The sequence below is a fragment of the Cupressus sempervirens genome, chromosome 3 (genome assembly GCF_028749045.1).
Source record: "Cupressus sempervirens isolate cs-2001-9-10 chromosome 3, ASM2874904v1, whole genome shotgun sequence".
In the NCBI taxonomy this organism is placed as follows: domain Eukaryota; kingdom Viridiplantae; phylum Streptophyta; class Pinopsida; order Cupressales; family Cupressaceae; genus Cupressus; species Cupressus sempervirens.
In genome coordinates, this window is record NC_143120.1 from 489664448 (window position 1) to 489677954 (window position 13507).

The 13507-nt window shown below is 36.9% G+C and overlaps 1 protein-coding gene across 1 annotated transcript in view; it reads right to left on the reverse strand.

Moving 5' to 3' along the window:
- LOC149567304 (uncharacterized) overlaps positions 1-13507 on the reverse strand; it is a 75067-nt gene that overhangs the window by 39749 nt on the left and 21811 nt on the right. Inside the window, exon 3 of the mRNA XM_089820485.1 lies at positions 13090-13455. Within this exon, the coding sequence (XP_089676611.1) occupies positions 13090-13455 (366 nt within the window). The remainder of the gene's footprint in view (positions 1-13089; positions 13456-13507) is intronic.

A 13507-nucleotide genomic window follows, 5' to 3' on the forward strand; every position in this document is an offset into this window, starting at 1 on the left:
GCTGAATATGCTTATAATCTGTTGGCTAGAAGATTTTAGGTCAAAACATGCCAATTTAATAGAACTTGACGGATAAATAAAATGATCTTATTGCCAAAATTGATTAGAAACATATACTCTACACAAACTCTAGCTGACAAGATGAAAATACATGAACCCGAAGACAACATGGACAGGATAAGACTTGGGACTGGAACTAAAGTCCATAGAGTTCATAGAAAGCCATGAATCATTTGTATCCAAGTATGATCTGACTAACTGCTCTCTAATGAATCATATAATGCAAATGTGTTTTACACACACAAAAAGTTTGTATTGTGTACATTCAAGTTCAAACTTAAATTTGTTATTTTCTTTAATGCGCAGATTAATACATTACTTGATTTGTGGGTCCAGGTCTGGATAGGAGGCTGAATATCAACCAGGCCTGGGTGCAGGTTCGCCCCTAGGTTTGTTTGGGGTTTGGCCCGAGTGAACCCTGGGCATACCCGGTGTTGTGGGTGCCCAAAAAAGGGTCCCACAAGCAAAAAAGAACAAATTTAAAATTGAATAAGCCCCATATCCTAATTTCATTCTACCTTTCCTTCATTTTGTCATTTCAAGTAATTTCATCACCAAACTTGCATTCTCACCATTTTCTCATGGTTGAGCTCGCAAGAGCTTTTATTAGTATCATGTTGATGCCTGTATGAACATAAAAATTTTAAGTGATTAACAATATTTATAAGATATAGTGCGGTGAATGAGTAGGGATTAAAGACAATGTTTAAGAAAAATTTAAAAATATGCATTAATAAACTTCTAAGTGATTGGACCATTCATTGCATAGTGTAACAATTAAATTATGGCATTGTTCATGTTACCGACAAGGTTCAGACCCGCTATTGTGAGTGCTCACAGCCTTTAAACCTTTGCACTGATGCTAATGGCATTCATGCCTGTGATTTACTGCTCCAAAGCCTCGATGGCTGGTGTTCTCACGAGCTTTGTGCCACTGTAGGGCTACAATGCTGGAGGTTTGTTAATGTTGTGCATTCATGCTGGGATTGAGGTCCCACTTTTGTGGCCTTGCTTGGCTAGGACCCTGATAAGGCTCCCATGTTTACCAATTAAACAGAAAAATATCTAAGTGATTAGAGTGAGGCACGGGCACATCTCTTCAGAAAACAGCAGTGACAAGTCTTGAAACAGGGTTGAGATCCTTATTTATTGGTGTCTATATGTAAGCAGCCAAGAATGTATTTTAGCTGAAAGCTGCAATTATTGCCATCCACTTCAAGTATCACAACATCTCCAACTACGAGAAAGTGGCTACAAATATGCAATGCATCATATTACACTTTTCAAAACTCAAGAGGAAATTCATTTAATAAGAGCAGAGCAGAAGTGTAACAATGTGTCTTCCTATAGTAGATAAAAAGAAAGAATCAGCTGTGATATGTCTAAAATGCTTGGACATTTATTTTTGAAAGAGATTTGTGATTAAAAAGTCTTCTGTCACCATTGTTTATCACAGCAGAAATTTGCATCAGAGAACGTCACATGGCAGAGAATTCTACAGAAAAATGACAAAAGGTGCAGAAAATGAACGAAGCCAGACACCAACAGAAGCTGAGTTTATTCATTTTTGCAAGACTTGGACAGTCATTTTTAGCACGATGAAGCTCCATTTTCCAAAGTTCTATCAAAATCACCTTTGTTCTCGGGAGGGTGTTATTCAAAAAATCCAAAGCTTGCAAAAGGAGTTAAAGGAGATTTCAGACAAGCAAATTTCCAACAAGAGTTTGGAAGGAAAGAGCCAATAAGGAAGAGGAATTTGGATTCTAAACATCAAAATAAAATTTTGAAGTTTTGGATGTCATCAAAGAGTTAGCCACAATGACAGTTATAAAAGCTTCATCAAAATCATCACTTAGAGCTACCTATCTGGTGGAAGTCTAATTTTTACCAATACCTTTACAGGGAGAGAGCATATTCTAAGGTTTGCTATTTTCAACCAAAATTTTATTTCCTGAGCTACTTTTCTATGTTGCTAAATCGGCAGGCTTAACCTAGTAATTCTGGGTATGGAACATCCCAAAATTGGAATCAAGCTGAAATGTCTATGAATTCATTTACAGTTTGGTTTTTTCACACTGAAAGGATTCTAACAAAAGCTTCCTGTACCTGTATGATTCTATCAATGACAGAGCATTTTCAGACCAAACCCAAGCATAAGTTGACTTTTTACAAACATAGAAAACTGACAAATTATACATACCAATTTGACAATTTTCCTCTTTTAGATGCTGTGACAAGCGTAAATAGTGAAAAAATTTGAAGTTTTCCTACGAAACAAAAGCTGACATTTTACTATTTGCAAACAGCTGATGCCTGATATGCCACTGTTGAGTGCATCAAAGACATGACCGGTGCTTCCTTTTTTAGCTAAAAGTCAATGTCAATATTTCAATTTGAATACATTCAGGTTTCTTTTAATGCAGAAGTTAAACAAATGAAGTGGTCGAAATCAGTCTAGTTAGGGCGAACATGCTATGAATATATAATTTCAAAAGAAGTCTAGGTATGGTGTCACAATGTTATTTCGTGAGTACCCTTGAGATATAAATAGTGGTTACACTATGTGATGCTTTGGACTACTACACGTGATTTTGGTTCCTACAGTATTGTTGACATATGTGTGATTAAGCTTTTATTAGTACTTTAAGTATATCTGTATGATGGTGCCTAGTGTTGTTTGGTATACCTTGCATTTAAGACTATTGATGTTGCTTCGAGATGACTGGTTGAGATTGGTGAAGTATTAGGTCGTGTATGTTGATGACTAATTTAATTGTTATTCCCATTGTTATATGCTTAGAATAAACCAGAAATGATTTATCTATAATCAAGTTTGGCATTATGGATTATATTTGGATATAGAAGATGTTCATTTGGATGCATGATTATTGTGCCTCTATGTTGTGTATATCTATCCTTGAATTTCAGTTGATATATATGCTCGAAGGACTAGAAATGATTATATAAAAGTTTTAATTTAAATGCAATATCATGTAACTATATGTTGATATTGTTGGTTCCAAAACCGCAGGTTGGAAATCCAAGAGCTTGCCACTTCTCCAATAGGACTCCACAATCAGTTCTGGCCAACGAACGGAAATACTTCTCGATTCCCCTGCACTTCAGGCTCCGCTACACCCAGGCGGGTAAACCTTCACCTCAAACGCTGACTATTTGCTTCAAGGCTTTTCTATAGCGAATTTAAGCTTTGGGAGTTCTCCGGCTGGCAAAGTCCTCGAACTCGATCAAAATGAAATTGGATGCTGGATAATAGTTGAATGTTTTGTATAAGGTTTTTAATAATGATTTTGATGCTTGTAGAAGGAATATATAGATTTTCTGACTTCAATAATAAAAAGACCAATGCCTCTGCTTATCCGGGCAATAGAGTCCACTTCAATGAATTTTTTACATATACAACTTTATAATGTTTTACACACTTTTTGCCAACAATTAAAAAATCAAGATGCATTAGATCAAATATATACACAATCTTAAATTAGTCCAAATTGAACTTTAACTCCTCTAGCAGGGAGACAAACTGGACACAAATACGGAAATGATTTAATATTTTACAATATCTGCGATGATCAAATTTAAATGCTAAATGACCTTGTCCACTTATCTGATATTTAAATTGTATACGGAATTCCTGAAAATAATTACAAAGGACGATTCGCCTGCAATTTAAATCTCCACGCCTTTAATAATAAACAAAGAACATTTTATTTTATTATTAAAATTAAAATAATAGAGTTTTTATAACAAAGTCATAATATACTCCTTATTCCCCCATACAATAAATAAATATAAAATACTTTCTCTTGAGAGAATATAAAATGTTCGGATGTTGGATTGTGAAATTGTTCGGCTCTCCGTTTGGGTCATGTTCGGCATCAAATCATAAATACAACCTTCATCACTGTTTTTCCTTGAATATGTTGACATGGCTAAGACTGACTGTCATGGCTTTCAAAACTTGTCTTGAAAAATTGACCAATCATCCCGATGAGTGCTCTCTCATGCTTTATTAAAACTACGCATCTCTAATGTTATTATTTGCTTTACTTTGTCGAGCTTCCTCTATAAAGTTTTGGGGTATTGTATAGTCGCACATGGAGCAAAGCGTCACATCATATGGAACAGTTTTCAATGAATTTGATTCCTATTACTGCTGACCTGTGCTCTCATACATGGTTGCTATGTTGTACTTGCATGATTTTTCTGAGGAGACTCAACGATGATGTGTGTTAGACAACAATGGCCTTCATGCACATAGATTCTTCTAATGGCAACCTTTTCTCAAAAACTATACATAGAAAATAATAAGCTTTTTACTTCCTGCAGCAAACACCTCTACAATACATCTGACAGCATATGTATTTGTCTTTGTTTCAATATTGTGAACTCACTGCGCACTGTGCATGCATACCTCCTTGTATTTTCTTAATCTGAATAAGTGTGTATTGCCCTTTGGATATATAGGGTATACCCTGTTATATTTGTTTGTTGTATATTTTTGTAAAGCTTTATTAATAACATCTTTTGATTGCAGTCCCCATGTGTTCACCATGATAGCATCGCACACTATTATATAGATATCTTCAGTTTTGTATATTATTGAAATGTAATAAACAATCTTCTCCACCATCATTTCTTAAATGGAGACTCTAAAAATTAGAATTCCATCAGATATACAATACTGCACCACTACTATGTGTGGATTGCTTGTTGGTGCTACTACGAAGTGGGAATGGAGCCGTACTCGCTTGCAAGATCTACACGATGTCTCATTCTCCTTCACGTGACTATGTGTTTGTTTGTCCTTTGGCTATTATATAATATTGAGCATCTAAACTTGATGTTTGCTTATTTACTGGAAAGGTACCAAGTACATTCACCCTGATTATTGGATCTGAGTGCGTACCTATATCCCTAGCAGTGGGCACCAGGAGATAGTGACTTTGACCTTTCATGTTGAGCCAATGTCGGTTCCTATATAGGTAACGTATCTTTATATTGTTATTATTAACCCTCCAGTAATTGGTAAATCCAAATTCATAATGCATTTTATGATTAAACCAGTGAACGTGTCTGTGCATTTAGGGTTCAACAGTTGTTGCAGAAAATATTAATTAAAACACTAATTGAATTGATTTGGAGAATTTTAAGTATTTGATTTAATTTATTTAAATTACTAGCTAATTTGTTGTAGTTGAATTCCAAATATCTAGAGTTGATTTTTTAAATTAGGAAGGGGGCCAATTAGTCTATTAAGTGATTTAATATTCTAATTTATAAGTCACTTTAATAAAAGTGCTTCTATTAGGCAAAAGGTGAGTTATTCACACTCACTTCCCATTTTTAGGTTTTGAGAATGGAATTTTGCTCTCCAAACCCCTTCGGAGAAATTGAGTAAATTGCTCATTATGAGAGATTGGATTGTCAGATCTTTATTAGGAGCAGCTCGTTGGATTCATGGCACAATTCGTCATCTCCACCACAATTTTCAGCTTGTTGAATGCTTCCTTTATTTTCTTCTTTTTTTCTTGGTTTGGAGCTTTGGCTTGAGGTGGGGCTTCCTCATTTTTATTGTTTCTCTTCGTTTTAGCTCTTCCTTGTGATTCCTAAATGTTTGGAGGTTGAGAACTAGAGTTCTCTAATTTTATGCAATTTCATGACCCGGTTGGACAGGTACGAGTATTTATGTGAATTCTTGATGGAAAACGAGGGTTTTTACCTAATTATGCTACTAGATTTGCGTGTGTCTAGAACTTGAATCTTATGTGATTTTGGGGAGTTTGGGCATGAAATGAAATGGGTTTTTTATTTCATTGAAAATTAGGATGTTTGAATTTTGGGTGTTTTTGGTGTCACTTTTATTTTGTGTACCACCCAGTATTTGTTTGTCGCCTTGTTTGGCTTAACTTGGTTTATGTGTTGATAGCCCTTGATACAAAGTGCAAGATCGCGGAGACAGAATGATTAGAGGGCATTCCAAGATATTTTATATTATGATCCAAAAGTGTGCTTTTTATTGTGGAGGTGTACTTTTGGTTCTCGTCGAATTTTGCCAGATTTTGGTATATTGGTGTATTTTTGGGCAATGAATACCATCCTTGTGTTCTAACAACATGATTAGAGGATTCCATTGGAATCCCTACTCTCAAAAAAATGGCTGATTGAGATATGTGCCAATGAGGTTCATTATGGTTTCCACTCAAATGTTTTCCCTGAGTGTGTTTATGCTTGTTGATTTGATTACATTTCCTACATCCAACCCTTGCATATTGTTGTATCATGGTTTCACATGGAGTTGGTTGTGCCCACCCATGAACACATGCGTGTGTATATGTCAGGATCTTGCGAGACCTGAACTCCTAAATTTAGGACAATTAAGTGATTGTTCATTTGGGGGTTGGGTTAGAAATTTGTATTGCCTTGTGGCATTCATTGTATAACGAGAAAGGCTATGCATGGATAGATGTGTGGAGTGGCTTCGCATGGGTGCACCGACCCAGAAGTGGTCGACAAATTGCCTTGTGGCATTCATTGTATAACGAGAAAGGCTATGCATGGATAGATGTGTGGAGTGGCTTCGCATGGGTGCACCGACCCAGAAGTGATCGACAAGGTAACCTAAAGAGTTTTTAAACAAGTGATAACCAAATTAACCCCATGGGATGATAAAACTTAGTATGGGATAAGAAGACACCTATACGGTAGTCGAGCATCCAAAGGGAGTCATTGTGAGGGTGTGGTGTTTGTAGGGAAACCAATCTAGTGCACGAGTTGATTGGAGGGTACAATGTCCATACGGTCACTAGATTTTTGTTGAAGTTGGTGCAAGGACACAGTATGAAGTCTCTCGAGGGAGCATACCACTATATAGCTTGGAGCTAGTAGGAACCAAGTGAAATACAATCCACTAGAGTCCCTACATAGTTATCCTATAGTGTGTCTGGCCAGTGACCTAATGTACTGCATTGCATTCATGATTATTGAGTTCTTGTATCATGCATCGATTGGCGTGTATTGATGCCTTTGTCTTATGTGATTGTTGTCGAGTTGCTATCTTCATGAGCACAGCGAGGTGGGCCTAAGAGTTTCGCATCGTTGGAGGTGTTGCTACCTATGCCATTGCTAGAGTGAAAAAGAAGGATGGTCTTCTTCCAATTGCAAGACCTTGCTTTGACCTTCTCTCTCCTCTTGTCCTCGTGTTATTGCTTATGTTCTCTTGTTGTATGTTCAATCATGATGATTCACTTGCTCACCTTATTATTAGGCAATAATTGATGATGCACATGGATATATATTTGATGTTGCTAGACTACTAGTGATGGAGTCGATTGTAGATCTATGATGTTAGATGGTTTAGATTCATGCATGTTTGTAGTATTTATGATTTTGGACACAATCAAGTAGCTTCACCCTCGATATGCACATTTTGGTACTCCCCAGTGTTTTCGAATGTTGCCTTCAAAATTCGTAAAAGCATGCATTTCGTTGTACGACCTACGTACGAGAAGGCATACTCTCATATGAACATGTATGGTTAATAATCTAGGAATTGTACTTTGGACACTAAAATGAAAATGAATGTATGACACTTAGTAATTTCATAAGAACCTTACATGTCCAACATCTAGGTGGATAAATTGTTTGTTCAAGTAGTCTCGTGGGGTTGGTTTATAGTTGATTTTTGTGTCCAAGGATTCTAGGGCAAGGCATTTTATTTTGCTAGATAGGAGATAGAAGGGGGGCAATACCAAATGTTGCCCCGTCATAATGGGAGGCATAAGTTGGTGAAACTACAAGTGGAGAGATAAGGTGGTTATTGATCGTGGTAGTTACCATGCAAGGAGTAACAAGGTAGGTGTGACACTACTACATAACAGTATAATGGGAAACATAAGGAGTAATGTTACTACTGTGCAAGTCAAATATGTGAGGTGTTAAGACCTCAGACCTATATGTTATAATCACCTTGAGGTTGGGGTCTCCAAATATGACATTCAAAACTCCAATCAAAAGCGATAAACAAAGATCAATTTGTTGCCAAGTAAAAAAATAGTAAATTGAAGTCTAATCCTACACACATATATATCTATGTGTGTGTGAGTGTGGGCATTCCTAGAATGTATACTCCCTCAAAAAATATCTGCCATAATAGTGTATTATAATAACATAACTAAACTCAAATTGGTATATAGCTATTTTTAGAGGTCTCTAATTCAATGTAATAAAAATTCATAAGACAACTAATATTAATTTGTCTAACTTTTGATCTTGTGTCATGTAAGAAATGTGAGCTTTAAGTGTTAATATGACTTCTACCATGGTTGGAAAACTCGGACTTGACACAATAACTCAACTAACCCAACAAATTGTTTGAAGATTATAAAATACATACATTTGTACAATATTCTTTAAAAGCAATGCCTCTTAGCTGCGAAAATGTGAAATATAACAGGCAAAAGGCATGCCTCACAGAGTCAGGTAGGGCAGTGCTTGGTAGCCAGGGGCAGTTACTCCTACGACCTCTCGGCTCCTCAGGACAAACCGTCTGCCCCTTGGGTTTCAAGGCCTTCTTATGGCTCGATCAAGGATTCTATCCCCACCAAAAACTCATTTGTTGCATTGGACAGGGTTAGTCTTACTTCAACCAAGGGTCAAAGGGTTGCTCTCATGGCTAAGCACAAAGAGAATCCAAATCAATTCTATTATCCCTCTCAAAGAAGAAGAATAAATGAAAATGTTGATGGCGCCCAGACATCGACGCTAAGTATGGAAAAGGCACAAGATTTAGGAATTGATAGGAAAAATAATTTATGGGTGATTCTGACACGAATCCCCTTAGTTGCATCAGAAGCAAATTGGATCCCGCTAGGGCAAGGAGTTGTCCAAAAAAATCAGAATGGCATCAAAGGGTTATTGAAAAATCTATACCCCAAATGGACAAATCCATGTCTCAAAAGCGCACTAGAGATAATCCTATGGAGGCAACTATTACTAAGGCACAAGATAAGTATCTACAAACCCTAATCGCTAGCAATACAAATACGAAAAACCAATGGAATCAATGTGAATCTCTGGGCTTATTTGCAAAATGGAGTGGTTCAAACCACATCCCCACAAAATTCTTTGTTATGATTTCAGTATTGGGAGACTAGGTAAGTATCACAGACCTCTCTAATAATACCATTTTTATTCATTGTAAAATGAATGAAACTAGAGATAAATTGCTTAATAACGCTCCTTTCTTCTTGGAAGGTCAACATGTAAAATTTCTTGAATGGAAACCTAATTTTATCCTCAGTATTTTGAAAATCAAAAAATAATGAAATTGGTTGCCTTCAATAATTTGCCTATGGAACTTCTCCATGAGAATGTTTTGAGGCATATTGGGAACTCTCTAGGAGGTTGTTGAGGGCTTGAGGAAAATTTCACTTGCACTGCCAATGTCAAAATATTGATTGACCTAGAAGTGAAAGAATCCTCTTTGAAACCCCTCAGAATCATTGCTAATCAATCGATTTATTATCTGAAACCAGAAATCTATTTGAGATCCTGTGAGGGCCATATTTTTATGGCTTCCAATCAGCCATATGGACAATAGCTCAAAAGTTTCTTTTCAAAGGATTAGTCTATCTGGTAAAGATTGGTTAAAAATCACCTACCCTTCTCCAAGGGACAGCTCTCCAGTCATCTCCCCTCCTGACAGAAAAGTATTAGGGGAAGAAACCCTAAGTGTATCTAAGCCATCTTATTCTCATCTTTGTAAAGGTCCCAAGTCTGATTGCTATGTTTCTCTTAACCCTTCAGGGGGAGGATTCTCTATTATCAGGGAGAAGAATCCTTCTAATATCAAAGTGGATCCATGCTGCCCATGGTTGAGGATAATAATATTCAAGATAGTACCCCAGCCTGTGCTCCTATTAGTACTGCAGAGCAGTATCCAGAAGTGCCCAACACTCTGGCAGATGGTCACCATAGCTCCCATGTTAATGAAGGATCTTCTCGCTCTAATAGTAGAGGACCCCCACCTATAAGGATAAGCAAAAGAGTTAAAGAAATAGAGGCCCTTTGTGAGAAATTAACAGAGGACCTAATTAATACCTTTACAGAAGATGTTGTTAAAAAGGGCTTAGATCATCAAAAGTAGATGCTTATAGAGCAAGCAATCGCCTTGGGTGGGGAAGGATATACTATGGAAGATCTTCATGTTGAGTTGGTTGAAATGGAAGAATTAGGCAAGTTAAGAGGCGTTGAACAAACAGACGTATTTTCAGCATTTCCCAATCTGGAAAGAATATCTAGAAAAAGGGGTAGGAAATCCTTGACTGAATTAAGATCTATGGCAGCAGAAGCTGAAGGGCAACAAAAATTGACTGGTATCTTTGAAGCAAGGAAGGGGAAGAGCCTTCCCAAGGGGCCATGTTAGTCCTATCATGGAATGTTAGGGGCCTAAATGCCCCTAACAAACAACACCTACTCAAGTGTTGTGTCAATAAATATAAGCCTAACATTGCTATTATACAAGAAACCAAAATGAATTTAGAATAAGTGGCGAAATTTAAAATGAAATTGGGATTCAAAAGTATATGAGAATCCCAGTTAAGGGTGCCTCAAGAGATTTCGATATCATCTAGAATCCTCACAATATCTACATCTCCCCTATGCACACAGAGAAGAATTGGATGTTGGCTCAAATAAAGGAGCTAAATACTAATCTGAATTTTTCTCTCTTTAATGTGTATGGTCTGTCTCGACTCATAAAAAAGGGGAGTTTGGCTTGAATTAAGTTCCTGTAATGTCCCCATTTTAGCAGTTGACCAAGTGTGTGCGCGTTAGCCTTGTTCTACATGGTCCCGAGGGCTAACGAAGGGTTTAATGGGATCTTGGAGTGTTTTGGCCTAGTCATTTCCAGTTTGGGCCAAAACAAAGTTGATTTACTCAGTTTCAGGCATACTTACTATTTTTAGTAAGTCGGCAGGACACAGTGCAGGTCAATTTTGGGGATTGGATTCGATACTCCTCGGTGAGAGCTTTCCGATGAGCTATCACTCGCATTATTCGGAGTCCGATTGCTAATACATTTTAATGCCTGAAGTTTTATTAAAGTAACGTCTAATTTAATTGTAAAATATTAAAGTGTTACTTTAATATTTATTTTATGGTGATGTGTACCCAAGGGAGACATAAGGGGTATTTTAATATATGTTTTATATTACACATCTTTTATCCCACATTGCCCATATGAGTTCAGGGGACCCGTGGGAATAGAATAAAAGGAAGCATTTGTGGCTTCATTAGACAGGTTGAATATGAGAAGAAATTGGTATGTGAGTTGCAGCTCAGTTCTTGGCATTTGAGGACGTCTATCCTCTCTTGTAACATTCTAGACGTCATTCCCTTGGGGTTTGGCCTTTGGAATTCTTTGTTTTTGGCTTCATTATCAGGCAGTTTAGTTGCATTTCCGGCTACAGGCAGATTTGGTATTTTGCTCATATCTTCTTCACTACTTGTCCGACGCTTATGCCGCTTTGAGGGAATGGTATTACGAAGGTAGTGGACTGATTGAAGGACAAAGTATTGCAGCAGCAAGTTCGTAAGCATGGGCTGAAGTATTATGACAATATTGCTGAAGTAATTAGTGAGTTGATAAATCTGCCATGTATTTGGTTTTATGAATTCTGAAAATAACATTTTATTAGCAGCAGTTCATTTCCACTTTGCATATTATTGTAGTTCCTTTCTTGTTTATGTTGTATGATACCAATTCCATGCACGAAACACAACAAACAATAAATGTTTGATTTTCGGAGTTATAAAGGGTTTAAAACAATAAACGGAGAAATAAGAAGTTGAATGCAAACTGTTTGGCATAATTCTTTTCAGCAATTTGGTTTAGTTTTTTGGGACATCTAGGGGTGTCCATTACAGTTCCCATCTTCAGGACCCTTAACCAATTCTGCATCCTGGGAGGTGATTTTAATATCCTTACTTCAACTGCAGAGAAACGAGGTGGATTATCTAAACTCCCTTCATGCAGGTATTAGTCCTTCATAGCATTCACCTTCGAAGAAAAATGCTAGACTTGTAAAACAAAGCAAAACTGGTGAAAAATGCTCAAGAGATGAATGAATGATCATCAAATGACCAAATGCATGCTTTATTGGTTGAAATAGGGTTTAGATGCCTTTAGTTTTAAAATAAAATAAAAATTTGGCATTTGGGCCCATTTTTGGGCACCCATATGCTCAGATTCCCATGGATTCCTCTGGAATCTGCTCAATTCCGGCAAAATTCCCAACGGGAATCTGGAACCTGTTCCTTCCAGAATCATGCAGGAATCAGGGCAAAATCAAAACCCGGATCACACCAGAATCAGGATCCAGATCATATCAAAGAGATCCAGTAACTTAGACTTTTATATCTAAAATCTCTTGTCTAGCATAGATAAAGTTGAATCACCTCATGCCCTAGACTAAGAAACACAAAAAAAGTTAGAATTCCCGTTTGTTTGTTGTACTCCATACTGGAAAAGAGAGCTTCCCCTAATTATTTGAAGAACAATTTTTCTCTTATTCTTTTCTTGATTTAAGGTGTAATTTGAACAATTACTGAACAAACTGATTTTTGTTTTGGGTCATACTTAAAGGTGTAAATTTGAACGCTAGCAAATTGTGATGTTGAAAATTAGATATTTGTACAATAATTGAAACATGACAGCTGACAGTATATATAAAAATTAAAAAAAGAAAGTAGCTCCATGAAAAATCTCAAAATGTGCCTTGTTAGCCAGTAGCCAATGATAAGGCAAGCATTGCCCTTGATTAATTGAAATTGTACCAAACATTAGAGAATTATAGCATACTGAACAAAATAAACTGCCTATGAATCATCCAAGCCTTATATCTATTTAGAGGTCATATCTACAAGTAGTTTTACATAGCTACTACGGTACTCTACCACTTCTACCACACAGAATGCTATACCTTAAATAATGGTTTGAGACGGAAGTACCTTTTCATTTTCATGCCCAGATTCTGCAACCCAAAGCTTTCCTTCCTCATCCTTCAAGCAAACTGAAGTATGCCCTGCATATGCCCCAGTTACCCATTTCTCCAGAGTCTCAAAACCTCCCCAACGACCACGAATCTTTGACAATGCCAAGAAATCTCCAGAATGAATATCATCTGTACTAATATTTGCAATCCAAGGTTGAGGACGATGCTTAAATGATGCTCCCATGTGCTTCTTAAGAAATGCAATATTTGCAGTCTGACCCCAACCAGTGTTCGAGAATAAAGGCAAGACATCCCACAGAGCTAATAATGTCCCCAGCATACCAGAAGGCATTAGGAATATGGAAATTCCATTCTTCTTTACCTATCATACACAGCAATCACAATTAAAACTATTAATTTCGGAAGAAAACACA